Raw genomic sequence first — 15,872 nt, forward strand, 5'->3', positions numbered from 1 at the left:
ATGTCTGTATTTCTCAGCAGATATTAATAGAATGTAATGTCTTAATCCAAGGTCTACTTTTTACAGTGTTTGCTGGAGTTCCCTTAAGATTTGGAGAAGAAGGGACAATAACTATCCTTAATTACTAATCAGTACCATTCTTTGCAATGATGCTTTGAGAAATATCAGAAAGAAACATGTTTATCATATCTCATTAGACACTGCTGCACTGCTATGAACTTTTGGAAGACATGAAAGAAAAATGGGGAATGATAATTCATGTGCACAGGAGAAAATAAAATAGAACTGTAGAAAAGAAAAGAATGGAAATAATTCTATTGGGGTCATTTTTCTCAATAATTTTGTTATTAACACTTTGCTGAGTACAACACTTTGGTTTTTAAAAACAATCTTAAATTATTCTGGTTTTAAAGATTCATTTTATTGATGAAATTGTACACCACCCAGAAGTGCTCTCTGAAGGAGATGGGAAGTAAAGAAGGGTGAAATGAATGAATGAATGAATGAATGAAGAAAGAAAGAAAGAAAGAAAGAAAGAAAGAAAGAAAGAAAGAAAGAAAGGATCTATCTTGAATAATAACAATTATTCAGGCTCTAGAAAGACATCATCTTGGAATGTGAAATATGTAGTCCATCAGAAATGAGGCTCTGGGATCGGAGTTGAGCCTGAAAGAGCAGGTGAGCATTTTCTGAGTGCTCCTCCTGCTATCTCTTTTTCTCAAGATCCTGTAGCAATCAGGAGCATTTTTGAGAACATCCAAATGTCAAAATAACTTTTGGGAGTGTTCTTTTTCTCTTCTCTTCTCTTCTCTTCTCTTCTCTTCTCTTCTCTTCTCTTCTCTTCTCTTCTCTTCTTTTCTTATCTTTTTTTTCTTGTTTGTTTTTCTTTAAAATTTTTGATTGGTTTTCAGTATAGACTGTGAGACTCATACCATTACAAGAGAAAAGAGGTAACCAAAAATCCTTTCTCAATTTTGTGACAATATGGACATTGTATCACTATGGTAAACAACTGCCCCAGACCTTAGCAGGTCTTGCTAATCCTGGACTCAATTTCTTTATCCCAAAATTCATATCTCAAGATTATACTTCCCAAGTACTTGAAGCTCTTACATTTGTCATAAAGAAACTAAAGTATGTTTGCTGAATACTCTTTTGAAAGAGGGAAGTAAAGCTGCAGTGATGATATTTGTCAATGAGTTAAAATGTATTTAGGTTTTCCAAAAAGAACAAGAATCTAATCTAATCTAATCTAATCTAATCTAATCTAATCTAATCTAATCTAATCTAATCTAATCTAATCTAAATCTTCTATCACTATTTAGCTAACTCTCTATGTCTCAACTAGCTACACGGAGCATGGTGGCTCATATGGTTAAGGTACTAGTTTGACAAACAGAACAATCACATTCAAGATCAGGTTGCTACCACTTGTTCAAATGAGCTCCCATCACTTGCTCCAGCTCCTGCTGACACAACAGTTTAAAAGAAGGTAACCATGAATAGATAGATGAGTAAAATTTCAGTGGGCAACTTATTAAGGACATTTCTGCCAGACAATGCTTATACCACTGACCAAAGTTTGCAGTATTTGCAGAATGATGTCATGATATACCCAATGGTGATATGGTATCACAGGTACTGCCCCTTCCCTCCAAGTAAAATAGGACAAAAGGATTATTGTATCTTCTTTGAAAAAAATGTGTGTGTGTGTGTGTGTGTGTGTCTATGTGTAGGAGAGAGATAGAGAGAGAGAATGATGTGGGGTAGGCATACTATTCATGCACCAACTATCGAGCCAAAAACTATGTGAAGAATTGCATGTCCTTAATAAGATGTCATTGTCCATATAGGATTAGGGATAGAAAGAGGAGAAGAAATAAGGATTTCAATCAATTCATTTTTGTATTCATGCATATTTTATCCTGTTCTTGATTAGCTATTGCCTACTATTCTGATTAGGGCTGAGAATCATTATCTAACATTAAAAAAAGATTAAGGGAAAATTCTAGCTTTTGAAGTGAACTTCTCAGAATTATTGCTTTGTATGTCGAATTGATGTTGTAATGGATGGAAAAAGGCGGAACCTCAAATTGGGCAAAAAAACCTTATATGCTAAAAACAACCCATTAGGTTTCATTCAAAATATATGGTGTTAAAATCAGTTTCATTTTTTCATTAGTTGCTCCTTCTTATTCAGATTAGGTCTCAGAACAATGATATAGCATTTGGGGGAAAATATGCACCCCAGTAATCCAGCTGCTGAAGCCAAAATGGAGAAGATCTCCATAGCCACCATGTATTTTCCCTTGGTACTCAAATAGGTGGGAACAAACAACACCCAGACACTGCAAAAGACCAACATGCTGAAGGTGATAAATTTGGCTTCATTAAAGGTGTCAGGCAAATTTCTGGCTAGGAAGGCCACAGTGAAACTGACAGCAGTCAAGAACCCCAGAAAGCCAAGCACTGTATAAAACATGGTGGTTGAACCTTCATTGCATTGTAGAACAATTTCTTCAGCCATGGAGTGCATGTCAGAATCTGGAAAGGGAGGAGAAATTGTGAGCCACGCCACACAAATGCAGAATTGTGTCAGGGAACAAGATAGGACAATAGAGATGGCCAGCCTATTCCCCACCCATTTTCTCATTTTGGATCCAGGCTTGGTAGCCATGAAAGCAAGAACCACTATGATTGTTTTCCCCAATATACAAGAAAGAGCTACAGAGAAAATGACTCCAAAAGCAGTTTGTCGCAAGAGACATTTCACTTGGGTAGGTTGCCCAATGAAGAGCAAACTGCAAAGGAAAGAGAGCAGGAGAGCAGCGAGAAGGCTATAAGTGAGGTTCCTATTATTGGCTTTCACAATAGGTGTGTCCTGATACTTAATGAATATCCTGAGCACCACAGCTGAGATGAAAGAAAAGGAGACTGCAATCACTGCCAAAGAAATCCCCAAAGGTTCTTGATAAGTTAAGTAAATTATACTTTTTCGAAGGCAACTATCTTTATCCTTGTTTGGATATTGATCCTCTGGACAAGGGAAACAGTCATCCAAGTCTGAAAAAAAAAACATTCATAGAAACATTATCTCATCATTTCATTTTCAGTATATTCCGATATTACAGCAATCTGTAGACTTAATTAAATATCAGTTTGATTACTGGAATGACTTTTATATGGTGCTGCCCTTGAAGACCATTTGAAAAGCACAAGTGGTTTGCATTGCAGTGGACATGCACTTAATTCATCTAGTTCTATTACTCTGCATGAACCATACTAGTTGCTTACTCTATGTAATTCAATTTTCTGATCATCACCATTAAATCCCTGGATTTCACTGGACCAAATTATAGATGAAACCACCTTTCTTCCATGTTATCTGTATTTTTCAATAAGTTTGACAGGTAGGCATGTTCCAGCTCTTTTGTGTTAAGTTTTGCCATAGGATACTTCAGAATTGAATCTGGTCTATAGGGTCCATCCTTTTCCAAGGCTGTTTTTGCCCTCCCTAAGCTCCTAGAAAGCCTCTGGAGCCAGGGGAGGGCAAAAAACAGGTCTTCTTGCCCCATCAGAAGTTGGGAAATGAACCATTTCCAGCCTCCAGAGGACCTCTGGGGAGTGGGGAAGGCTGATTTTGCTCTCCCAAGGCTCAAAGAAAGCCTCTGGAGCCTGGGGAGGATGAAAACTGGGCCTACTGGGCATATCGTGTCACCGCGTGCCAAACGTAGGGGTGTGTGGTGAGTTGCGAAGGCATGCACGGGGGGTGGGGCACATTGAATTATGGGTATGGGCACACATGCGCCTTACATTCCTGCGCTCCCCCCCCGCTTTTGGCACGCAAGGGCAAAAAGGTTAGCCATCATTGATATAGAGCAATATCCCTTATTAATCAGGATGCTAAGATTTTTACAGCAATATTGGCAAATAGATTGAATATATTTATAGAGAATTATATTTAAAATGACCAGTCTTGATTTTTAAGAGGCTGATAAATGTCAGATGTAGTAAGAAGGGTATTAAATATAGGTTACTATATAAAGAATCAAAAATTGAAGGCAGGTTTATTTCCATTAGATGTATTTAAGGCCTTTGATTGTGTGGAATGGCCTACATTGAAGAAATTAATTGAGAAGTTAGGTTTTGGAAAAAAATTAGAAAAGTGATAAATCAACTATATTCAGAGAAAAAAGTGAGAATAGTTATAAATGATGGTGTTACAGAGAGAATAACCTTACACCAGGAAATGAGACAGGATTGCCCTTTATCCCCAGTTTTATTTGCATTCTTGATGGAGGTTTTGGCAAATGCAATTATGGAACATTCATTGATTGAAGGGATTGGTGTAGATAAGAAAACTAAAATAAGTTTATTTGCAGATGATACATTATTAACATTTCAAAATTGTGTAGTTATTATATGGGGGATATCTTTACACCTGAACAAATTTGGATTAAAAATAACCTGGGAAAAATGAGAAATTTTCTATCCCAATATTATATTGTATTATAAGTCATAAGTTTAAATTTACAGTATAAGCAAATTGAATTGGTAAATACAGAGAATAAAAAAAGAGTACATATTTACTCATAGATATATAAGGAGGAAAGATAGAATAATATTCGATTGTAGTAATAGATTGATAATATCTTAGGAATTGAATAGATAACAGTATTATAACAAATATCTTATTTTCCTTCTTGTCTTTCCCCTTTCCCACTGATTTAATTTAATATAAACCTGAGTCATTGATATATTATTATATTGATAAATTGAAATAGAGTGAAGCAGTTTTTTAAAAATATGCATAGTGTGTTTATCATATATATAATTTATAGTAATCATAGATATACTATTGTTTAAGATAAGAATTGACATTTAATACTGGTAAGATTTAACAAACAGGCAAGAATTTAATAGTATATTTAAGATAGAATAGATACATGATTTGCTGAAATATTTGATTTTTTCCCTGCTCCCCAATAAATACCTTCTGACCCTTATATAACGATATTGAAAAGTGAACTACAGAAGAATTGACACGAAAGTTAAACAACTATATCGTGTTCCCACAATTAATATAAATATAATATAAACCATTTGAAAAAAATTATCAACAATAAATCCCAACGAATTGACTTCATAACATAGATTGTGTATGAAAATTTGGGAAGCGGTAAAACAGAAAATTAAGATGATAACTACGGGCCCACCTGCGACAACCAAAACAAGCAAAAGGATAATTTCCAACCAGACATCGACCATTGCATCACCGATGCAACAAAAAACGATAGACACAATGCTATCTATAGAAAAAGAGAAAACTCCCCCAACATTTAATATTCAAAATATACATTCAGTCTTGGCAATGATATAAGAGGGGATGAACAAAACACAAGAATCAATAGCTAACAATCATGAGGAAACCAGGAAGAACCATGAAGAACTGAAATCAGATGTAGGAGAAATAAAGGGCAATATTAAAAAAATGGATGATAAGATGGAAAAGATACAACAAAACATTGCAAAAAATGAACAACAGATTCAAAATATTGAAACAAAAATGGATCAAGCAGAAAAAAAGTGGATAATATGGAAAGTAATCAAATAGCATTGAATAAAGAACTGGAAGATTCAATATCTTACTTAGAAATGGAGAAGGCATCCTTCTACTTAAGATTTCAAAACATCGCTGAGAATAGAGAAGAGAATCTGAGAGATTTGATGGTGGGGTTTTTAGCAGAGGCGACCCAAAAAGATAAGGAGGAAACTAATAAATTAAGGAAATTAACAGGATTTGAAATTGTACAAAAAGTTAAGTATTTAGGGGTCTATATTATGACATCAAACGCAAAATTATTTAAGCATAATTATGATCCGTTGTGGCAAAAAATACAGAGAGAGATGGAAAACTGGAAAAAATTACAATTATCCTTGTTAGGAAGGATAGCAGCAGTAAAAATGAATGTTTTGCCTAAGTTTTTGTTTCTTTTTCAAATGATACCAATACTTTAAAAAGATGAGAATTTGAAGATATGGCAGAAGGGTATTAATAATTTTGTCTGGGCAGGGAAGAGACTGAGAATAAAACAAAAAATAATGCAGGATACATGTGAAAGAGGAGGTCTCAAAATGCCTAATTTAAGATTATATTATGAGGCAGCTGTTTTATCAGCAATGAGTGATTGGATGAATTTAACAGAAGAAAGAATATTGAATATTGAGGGATATGATTTGGTTTACAGGTGGCATGCTTACTTATTATATGATAAGAAAGTGGACAAGACTTTTAAAAGCCATATATTAAGGAATGCACTATTGCGTGTCTGGAAAAAGTATTCGAATCCGCATCAATCATGGTCCAGAATCGACATGGCCTGGATGACAGCAGAGCTCAGATTAGATATCAAATAAATAGAAATTGCAACAAATACATGGGCAGATCATAGTCCGATTGGAATAACATGGAAGGGTCATCAAGCACGGAGAAGATGGATGATGGACAAAGACATCATAAAGGATAAACAATACGTGGAAATGATTCAAAGAGAATTAAAAATATTTTTCCAAATTAATGTAAAAGAACATACTAGTATTCAAAATCTATGGGATACAACCAAAGCTTATATAAAAGGCCTAACAATCGCTTACATAGCGAAACAATAAAAATAAAATAAAGACAAACAACAAACAAAAGAGAATTTATTGACACACCTGCAACAATCCGAATTAGACTTACAGGAAGAGCCACATAACAAAGAAATTAAAGAGAGAATTAACCTTATAAGACATAAAATAAATCTAATTACAACAATGGAGATAGCAAGGAAAATTAAAATGGCTAAACAAAATCAATTTGAACATGCAAATAAAACTGGCCGGTGGCTGGCCTACAAACTGAAAAAACAAAAAGAGAAGAAAATGATACAGCAATTAAAAGATGAAGACAGACAAATATACCATAATAATGAGGATAAAAAATGACTCGGAAGGGACTTCTTTCAAAACCTATATGCAAAAGAAGAAATTCGAGAGGAAGACACTATAGAATATTTAAGTAAAATAAATATTCAGGAATTAAAAGAAAACCATACCGAATCATTGAATAGACCGATTTCCATGTTAGAACAAGGAAGAAACAAAAAAACAACAAAACACCGGGACCAGATGGCATACCATCCGAATTTTATAAGACATTCCAGCAATCACTAGATGACATTCTAATACAGGTATTTAACGACGCACTTCTAGAAGCTGAAATTCCACAATCATGGAATAAAACAATAATTACGTTAATACCAAAATAAGATTTGGATCCTGCTGAAATTAAGAATTATAGACCAACAATTTGATATAAAGAAAGGAGTGAGGCAAGGATGCCCCCTATCCCCCATATTGTTCATATTAACATTGGAAATATTATTGGAAGAAATTAGGGAAGATAAACAAATAACGGGATTAAGGATAAAGAACCAGGAATATAAACTGCAAGCATTTGCGGATGATATAGTACTCATCTTACAACAACCATTACAATCAGGATCCAAATAATTGACAAAAATAGAACAATATGGGGAAGTAGCAGGCCTGAAAATCAATAAACAAAAAACAAAAATGTTAACGAAGAGAAATTATGTTATATAAGCATAGTAAAGAAGAAGTGGACGTTCTGAAAGGAATTAACAAAAATACTAGATAGTATTAAATATTTAGGTATTGACATCCCAAAAAAGGGTAGGCTTCCAAATGTTAGAAATTATTGGGTAGTTAATCAATTAAAGGCGGTCCCAGATATTATAGCATTTACTAGAGATTTAATATGGAGGGATATAGAGTTGAAAGAATTAAGGGAAATAGGTGATCTTATAGAAATAAATTGGTTTAAAAAGGATATTTAAAAATTGCTAAGAGGAACTGTATTTCTGGCAACTGTTATCTGTGGGGGTTTTTTCATTAAGGTGAAATTTATCCTCCAAAGATAAACTAGCTTATGAGGAAATCTTTCTCCGATTTCCTCATGCTAAATGGCCCTCTAAATCTTCATCTTAAAAAAAGACCTGTGTATTTTATTAAGAGTATTTCAAAACAGCTTCAACTACAAAAAAATAAATAAATCCTTTTATTTCAGTTCCTGCACTTTAAATATGTTAAACTTGATACTTTTTTGGGGTTTATGTGTCAGTCTATATTTTTTTGAACCAAATTTGTATCGCTATTTTGAGTAGCTGTTAACTGTTATACTTTGGTTCCAAATATAAACAAATACATGAAACCTGAAGAACATCAACAATATTTCAGCAATTCTTTGAACTTGGTTTAGTGTCCCACTAGGTTTCAAGAAGTATAACTGTATCATTAGTGCTTAATTCTCAAAGTTACTTCAGCAATAAAGAACGGCGGCATTTAAAAAAAAATTGCTAAGAGGATTCCAAATCCCTTTCTAAAAAATTTGATAGAACTATGCAATAAATGGAGATACAGGTTAAGGCCAGGAATTACTCCTTTAACACCAGTGATAGAAATGGAGAAATTCCCTAAGATTGAATTGAAAGAATGGATTAGTAAATTAAAAGAAAATCAGATATATAAATGGGAATAATGGAAGAACAAGATAAAGAATATAACCCAACTGAAGAACGTTTTATCAGATATTAAATTAAATTGATTGATTTAATACAATTAGAGAAATAGATAAAAATGGAAGAAAGTTTCGAGGGGAAAGATAAACTGTTAACCAAACTGGAAATGATTATAAAACAATGTGAGGTGAATGAAGAATATATAGGTAAAGGAAGAATTGGGAAAATATATAGAATATTAACTGAATTAGAAGACCAGGCAAAAGGTTTAAAATTAATTTTGGAATCAGATTTAGGAGAAATAAATGATAATGATTGGAAAAATATTTGGACAGGAAGAGTATATACATAAGAATATGTCAGAGTTAAGGAAAATGGATATAAAGTGATATGGAGGGGCTATCTAACACCATGTAAATTAAATCAAATAGATGTTAAATATCCAAATATCTGTTGGAAGTGCGAGAAAGAGGTTGGAACAAATGAACATATGTGGTGGGATTATGATAGTGCACAAAAAGTATGGGGCATGGTCAGTGGTGGGATTCAAATAATTTAACAACCGGTTCTCTGCCCTAATGATTTCTTCCAACAACCAGTTCACCAAATTGCTCAGAAAGTTAACAACCGGTTCTCCCGAAGTGGTGCAAACTGGCTGAATCCCACCACTGGGCATGGTGTTTAGAGAAATTAGAGCACTTTTGAATGTAAATTTAGATATGTCACTGGGGATTGCATTACTGTTGCTGCTGGAAAAGCTGGATATAAATGAAACGAAAAAGGAATTGATTGTAAAGTTGGCATATATTGTATATCTTTTAGTTGTTAGAGAAGAAGAACTATAAGGGGAAAAAATGGTCTCGGGGTGTGTGTGCACTGTAATATTTGTATTTTTTCTCTCTTTTTTTGGTAAGTATTATGTTTGTATTATTTGTATTCAAAATTTTAAAAAAATATTTTAAAAAATCAAATGTTTCAATATGATGTCAAGCTCAATATATTCAATCACCATATTTATTAAAAATATTCATTTATTAAAATAAACCCCCATTTATATTTATTATATCAGTGATTCATTTAATATAATCTTTTGCTTACCCAATCGATCAGCTATTTTCCCTTCTGGACATATTTTGCAGTCATAGCAGCAGGATAATTTCCCTTCCACTTTTATCTTGCTGTGGCCAGGAGGACACTCTTTGTTACAGATAGAAAGAGGTAATGCCTGCTTGTAAATAAAACCAAAATTCACAGAAAGAATTTATTTTTGGCGGATGATTTTTTGCATCAGTTACAGATATGCCAACTCTTCATATATAATCCAAACATTGGAGTTGCAATTTCCAGTTTTATTCCTGGTGTAAATTCACTGCTGAATGTTCAACTGTTTCTTATTTCATACCTATTACGTTAATAGATTGATCATTCTCAATAATGAATAGAATAGAATAGAATAGAATAGAATAGAATAGAATAGAATAGAATAGAATAGAATCACACAGTTGGAAGGGCCCTTGGAGGTCTTCTAGTGCAACCCCCTGCTTAGGCAGGAAACCCTACTCCACTTTAGACAAATGGTTATCCAACATCTTCTTAAAAACTTCCAGTGTTGGAGCATTCACAACTTCTGGAGGCAAGTTGTTCCACTGATTATTTTTTCTAAGAGTCACAAAGTTTCTCCTGAGTTCTAAGTTGCTTCTCTCCTTGATTAGTTGCCACCCATTGCTTCTTGTTCTACCCTCAGGTGCTTTGGAGAATAGCTTGACTCCCTCTTCTTTGTGGCAACCCCTGAGATATTGAAACACTGCTATCATGTCACCCCAGTCCTCCAATATATAGATATTATATTTTCTCTAATCAAAAAAATTGATCAACCATCCCCTATTTCAGAAGAGGTTATTAAAAAGTTAATTTTAAAGTGTTGAAATCATGAAATTTGTATTTTTTAAATAATCATTCTGTTATAGTAAATTGTGTTTATCTTAAAGTACATACACCTCTAAAGTATTTTGCAAATGCACTTAGAAAGACATCCTGTATAATAAGATATCTTAGCATTGGAACTACAGAAATACTTTGGACATTGAAATCTTTGATCCCAGTAAAGGAGAACATTTGTAGCTCTTGATGCTTGATGCTCTCTGAATTTAGTACCACAAGGATGATATTATCTAGTTTGGGTAATGAACTGTCTGCAAGAAAGCAAACAAACTCAAGAAGCACCAAGGACACCCCTTTCCCCCTTCCCCCCTCACACACACACACTCACACCACTTTGACTTTAGAAGTTTGTGTCCAGATCACATTCACTCCTGATTTATTCCATCAAACCATGGCTAATAATTTCAGGAAAAGGGGAAAATGAGACATTACCTGGTTAAATATGAGAGGCCAAATGGCTTCCTTGTCAGAAATGGTGAGGAACTTTTCTGAGGGAGCCTTGGGATCGATCTTTCCAATTTGGATTTTCAGAAAGGACTTGTTTGGAAATGTGACCCAATTTAAAATATCAAGCCCAGTTTCTAATTCTCCATTGGGGCCAAAAGAAATCTGTTCTCCAGCATTGTTGTTAAAGGAGACTTGTTGCAAAAAATGGTGGAGCTAGAGAAAGTCGACAAAAAAGAGGAAAGAAACAGGAAAGTTATCAGGACTCTTTGAAGGGGATGGGAAAATTTTTAATTTGTTTCTTTCAATTTGGCCTAGGCTTAAAGAGAAGTAAGCTGTTCTATTTTACCTCGGCCAAACTATTTCAAATTGGTAAAAAAATATAGTTTTATCAAATACATTTTTAACTCTCAGCTGAAAAACTGTGAGATGAGAATTCCAACAGAAAATCAAGAAAGGGACAGATATAATAAATCACTTTGCTTTCATTGAACTCTGTGTGGTGTCAGGAAGGGCATCCGGCAAGTAAACACTCAGGTCTATTCAGTCGCCTCAACTCTACCCTGAGTTAAGGGATTACAGGGTCATGAAAAGAGACTTAATGCAGGCAAGGTAGAATTCTCTGAGACAGACAATTCTAGGTCAAGATGTTTTTACTTCCATCCAGGGGTAATGCCAGGTGTTACTTTTGAAGAAAAAAAAATATATACTTGAAATATTCTTCATGCAATTTATTGACAACTTTGTTATTGACTGGAATAAGAAAGTTTAGTTGCCTTTTGAATACGTATCTTTAACACCTTTGAATCTTAGTAACTCAAAAATTAAGCTGGTGAGGAATAATAATGCGATTCAGCAGTAAAGCAGTTTTCATTTTCTGCATGTAAAATTGTCAAATATAATGGGTTGAATAAGATCTTGTACATACCATTTTAGACATAAAATAATGTTCATATGCTACATATACTTCCATCTTTATCTAAGCCTTAGATTTATACTCTATTTTTTTATTTACTTTCATATCAAAATATCAACTATATTTATATAGCTTTCAAACTATCTAGAAATCATTCTAACAACACAACAAAACAAAACACAAAACCAGTCTCCTATTCTGGTACTTGATGATTTCCCCAAATTTTGTATTAGCCAACATTACTTGCCAAGGTGATCGGAGGAAGAGCTTCCATCTCCTCTCATTCATTTTTTGTCCCCCTTTGAGTTTGGCAGAGCGCATGGCCTTCAGAGCATGTGCCACAGCATAGACTGCATTGTAGACGCTGTAACTTTGTGCATTCATATTGGTCTCAAAGACAGAATTAGGAAGAGTCTCCAGCTTCTCTTCTCCAGTGCAGATCCTTTCAGCATTCTCATCTCTAATATCCCTGAAGAATGAGCATTCAAATGCATCTTTCCAGAAATCCCTAATAAACCCATCGTCTTTTTCTAAGTTTGGGTCTTTATTCTGCATAAATTGTTGGAATCCGGTCAGCTGCTTTGAGTGAATTGCAAAAGAAAGTGCACCATGGAGAAAATCAATGGGCAACGGTCTATGAATTAGAATGGATGTGAATTCCATCTGGGCTGTCATGATCCAAATTTTGGCCGTTCTCTCCTTTGGAATATTATCATAATTGAAAAAATAGATCATTAGTCTCAAAGGCAACAAGCCTGCATTTTCAGCACTTAAGATAACTGCAATGACGGTGCTTTCCATGATCACTTTGAATATTTTATCTCCATTTTCTATCCATTCAGCAGCTGCATTACCATACCTCATCTGGGGAAGACATTCTATAAAGTCAAAACAGATTCCTCTCTCTAAAAACATGGAAAGTCTCTTCTGAATGAATCTTTCTCTTTCTTCCTCAATCAGAAAAACTAACCCAACCCAAGTCCATCCAAAATGAAACAATAAGTGCAATATTCCTTTCAATTGATAGGTTTCATCTGGGAACATCCATTTGACAAACTTTGCTGTTTCAGTATTAATCAATGGAGTGGATCCATATGAGATCTAAATGGAGAAAGTCAGAAGAACATAGGAATGAAGGATCGCTTCCAAAATAAAAATGATAATAAAAACCAATCCATGTGTATTTATTTAATCCAATCTCTGGGTTTGAGTGGGATACAAAAATAGGGCCTTAAAATTAGTTTTAGATGACATCTGCAATTTTGCTGATCAAGCAAAAAGGGACTGTCCTTTCAAATTAGTCTTATTCACGGTTTTGCTCAAATTTCCATTTCAGTGACCCACCTTTTGAATATAATAAATAGCTGGTGAGCAACTCATATTGATCCATTTTTTGTCTCACCTGGGGAACTTTGTAGTTGTATAGAGGGATTGCCATGTTGAAACAGGTGTTACTATGGGGTCCTCCAATGACAGCTATTGTGTTGGTCTGATCATTGCATTTGTAGTTGGGTATAAATTTATCCTTTGTAGATAGAAATTCCATTGCTAAATGATAAGTTGTTATTGTCACAGAATAGTGTGTAGCGATATGGAAACCAAGGCTAACATTGGGTAAAATCCCAGAATGTTCATTGATCTCCTTTACAGCAAATGCCAGAGCCAAAGTCTGCTGGTAATTTTGAGTTATGAACCTATAGAGAGAGTTAGAATCTGTCAATATATTTCTGTTTCAGAATTTGACAGCTGTTTTAATGTATACATATAAATTATACATACAGAAAGATATAAATTAGTGTTTATTGTTTCTTCTGTTCACCTGCAATTTGGTCACTAACAAATAGCCCTAGATTGTATCAATTAGGAAACACTGAACCAACTTGTGGCAATTTAATGTTGAGCTAAGGTAGCATTTAATCAGACAATATTTGAAATACTGTGTTCAGTTTTGGAGACCTCACTTTAAAAAAATGTATCGATAAGGTTGAGAGAGTCCAGAGATGGGCAACAAAAAGGCTACAAGAGCAGAGAGAAAACATATCAGGAAATATTAGAGGAAAAGAATATGTTCATCCTAGAGGGTAGAAGGAAAGGGGGTACATGACTGAAACCTTTAAATGAATTAAAGAGTGTGAATAAGGTTCTAGAAGACAATATTCTCAATATTAATTAAAACATAAGAATATGGGGATATAATCTCACAATAACAAGAGTGAAGTTCAAAACTAATTTTATTATTTCACAAAAAGAGTAGTGGAACCGTAACCAACTTCCAGAGGAGCTAGTGGATCAGTCATCAGTAACTGAGTTAAAATTCACTGGGGATAAACATATCACACCAGACAAAACATTTCTGCCATCAGTTTGCTATGTCGCTATCTGATTTCAGCATTATCTCTATCTTATCCATATTTTCTGAGAGAATTAAGCCAGTTTGCTTTTCACACCCTAGATGTATAATAGCTTAAAATATCGCCTAGAGGGTTTCTCTTTTATAACTGGATGAAATGAAAGGCAAAAAAGCTCAAGATTAACAAAAGAGCTTCTGCAATATTTAGATATTTAGATTATATCTAATCAAACTTATCTAAGATTAATCAAAATTTTTACTTTCAACAAAGGACTTTGTTGAATGAAGGAAGTTTCCTGAAGAGAATGAAATTCATATATTTTATGGTTAAAATAATAATATTCATCTCAATTTCAACATCAGTATTAGGGAAGGTCTAGAATTAAAAAAGGACTAAATACGGTCACTGGAAGAGGTCAAAACAACTGACTAGCAACCCATACCTTTAAGCATAAAAGTGAAAGAAAATGCAGCTTTTAGGTGGCAATATGGGGGAAGAGGAGGTACGTTATAAGGAGGAAGAGAAGTAGTAGGATACTTACAGGTATTGATCAAGGACATCAGAAGAAGGAAGGCTTTGAAAAGTGATTTCATTTGTAAAAAAGAAAATCTGAAAAATAATAGCAGCAATGATAAAATCTCCAGACTGGTAATATTTATGAACAATTGGAAGAGGACTACTAAGTCTGCAGGTGTAGGGAGGAGAAATGCTCATCATAGTTGGGGGAAAAAAAGTAAAATTAATGTTCTGAATATAACAAATTCATGGTAATATGTAGTCATTGTAGACATCAAACAGTACATCCTATGTTACCATTCAACTAACTCATTAACTGTATCTAAAGTTAAGAGAATGAACTTTATCTAAAATTAATAGAATATCAGTGCTGGAAGGGACTTTGGAGATCTTCTAATGAAATATCACAGTTGAAACACAAATCCTCCCCCCTCTTCCCGCCACATGCAATGTCTGTATTTCTAAACAGATATTAATAGAATGCAATGTCTCAATACAAGGTCATCATTTTTACAGTGTTTGCTGGAATTCTCTTAAGATTTGGAGAAGAAGGGATAATAACCCTCCTTAATTACTAATCAGTACCATTCTTTGCAATGGTGTTTTGAGAAATATCAGAAAAAGACATGTTTATCATATCTCAATAGAGTCTATTGAATAGACACTGATGCACTTCTATGAACCTTTGGAAGACGTGAAATAAATATGAGGGAATGAGAGTTCATGTGCACAGAAGAAAACAAAACAAAACTATACAAAAGTAAAGAATGGAAATAGATCTGTTGAGGTCATTTTTCTCAATAGTTTTGTTTAATACTTAATACTTTGCTGAATACAACACTTTGGTTTCTAAAAAGCAATCTTAATTTTTTCTGGTTTTAAAGCTTCATTTTACTGATGAAATTGTACACCACCCAGAAGTGCCTCTCTGAAGGAGATGGGAAGTAAAGAAGTATCAAATAAATAAACCAACCAGCAAACAAACAAACAAATAAAAGATCTACCTTGAAAAGGAGTACTATCACAATTATTCAGGCCATAGAAAGAAATCATCTTGGAATGTGAAAGATGTAGTTCATCAGAAATGAGGCTCTGGGATGGGAGTTGAGTCTGTCATGATGG

At 34.1% G+C, this 15,872-nt stretch overlaps 2 protein-coding genes across 2 annotated transcripts; both read right to left on the bottom strand.

Moving 5' to 3' along the window:
• Positions 1–2,159: 2,159 nt before the first annotated feature.
• On the bottom strand, positions 2,160–3,079 carry LOC148113781 (vomeronasal type-2 receptor 26-like). Its single transcript, XM_087893382.1, has one exon. It carries the CDS (start codon positions 3,077–3,079, stop codon positions 2,168–2,170), a length of 912 nt encoding a protein of 303 aa, XP_087749508.1. The 3' UTR covers positions 2,160–2,167.
• Positions 3,080–9,319: 6,240 nt separating this feature from the next.
• On the bottom strand, positions 9,320–14,951 carry LOC148113782 (vomeronasal type-2 receptor 26-like). The gene is made up of 5 exons (XM_087893383.1): positions 14,776–14,951; positions 13,286–13,577; positions 12,127–12,984; positions 10,956–11,183; positions 9,320–9,340 (listed from the first exon to the last, which is right to left on the bottom strand). The coding sequence occupies exons 1-5, from the start codon at positions 14,949–14,951 to the stop codon at positions 9,320–9,322; spliced, it is 1,575 nt and encodes a 524-aa protein (XP_087749509.1).
• Positions 14,952–15,872: the final 921 nt, after the last annotated feature.

Source organism: Pantherophis guttatus, chromosome 4 (assembly GCF_059756535.1).
Source record: "Pantherophis guttatus breed Tessera chromosome 4, ASM5975653v1, whole genome shotgun sequence".
NCBI classification, from domain to species: domain Eukaryota; kingdom Metazoa; phylum Chordata; class Lepidosauria; order Squamata; family Colubridae; genus Pantherophis; species Pantherophis guttatus.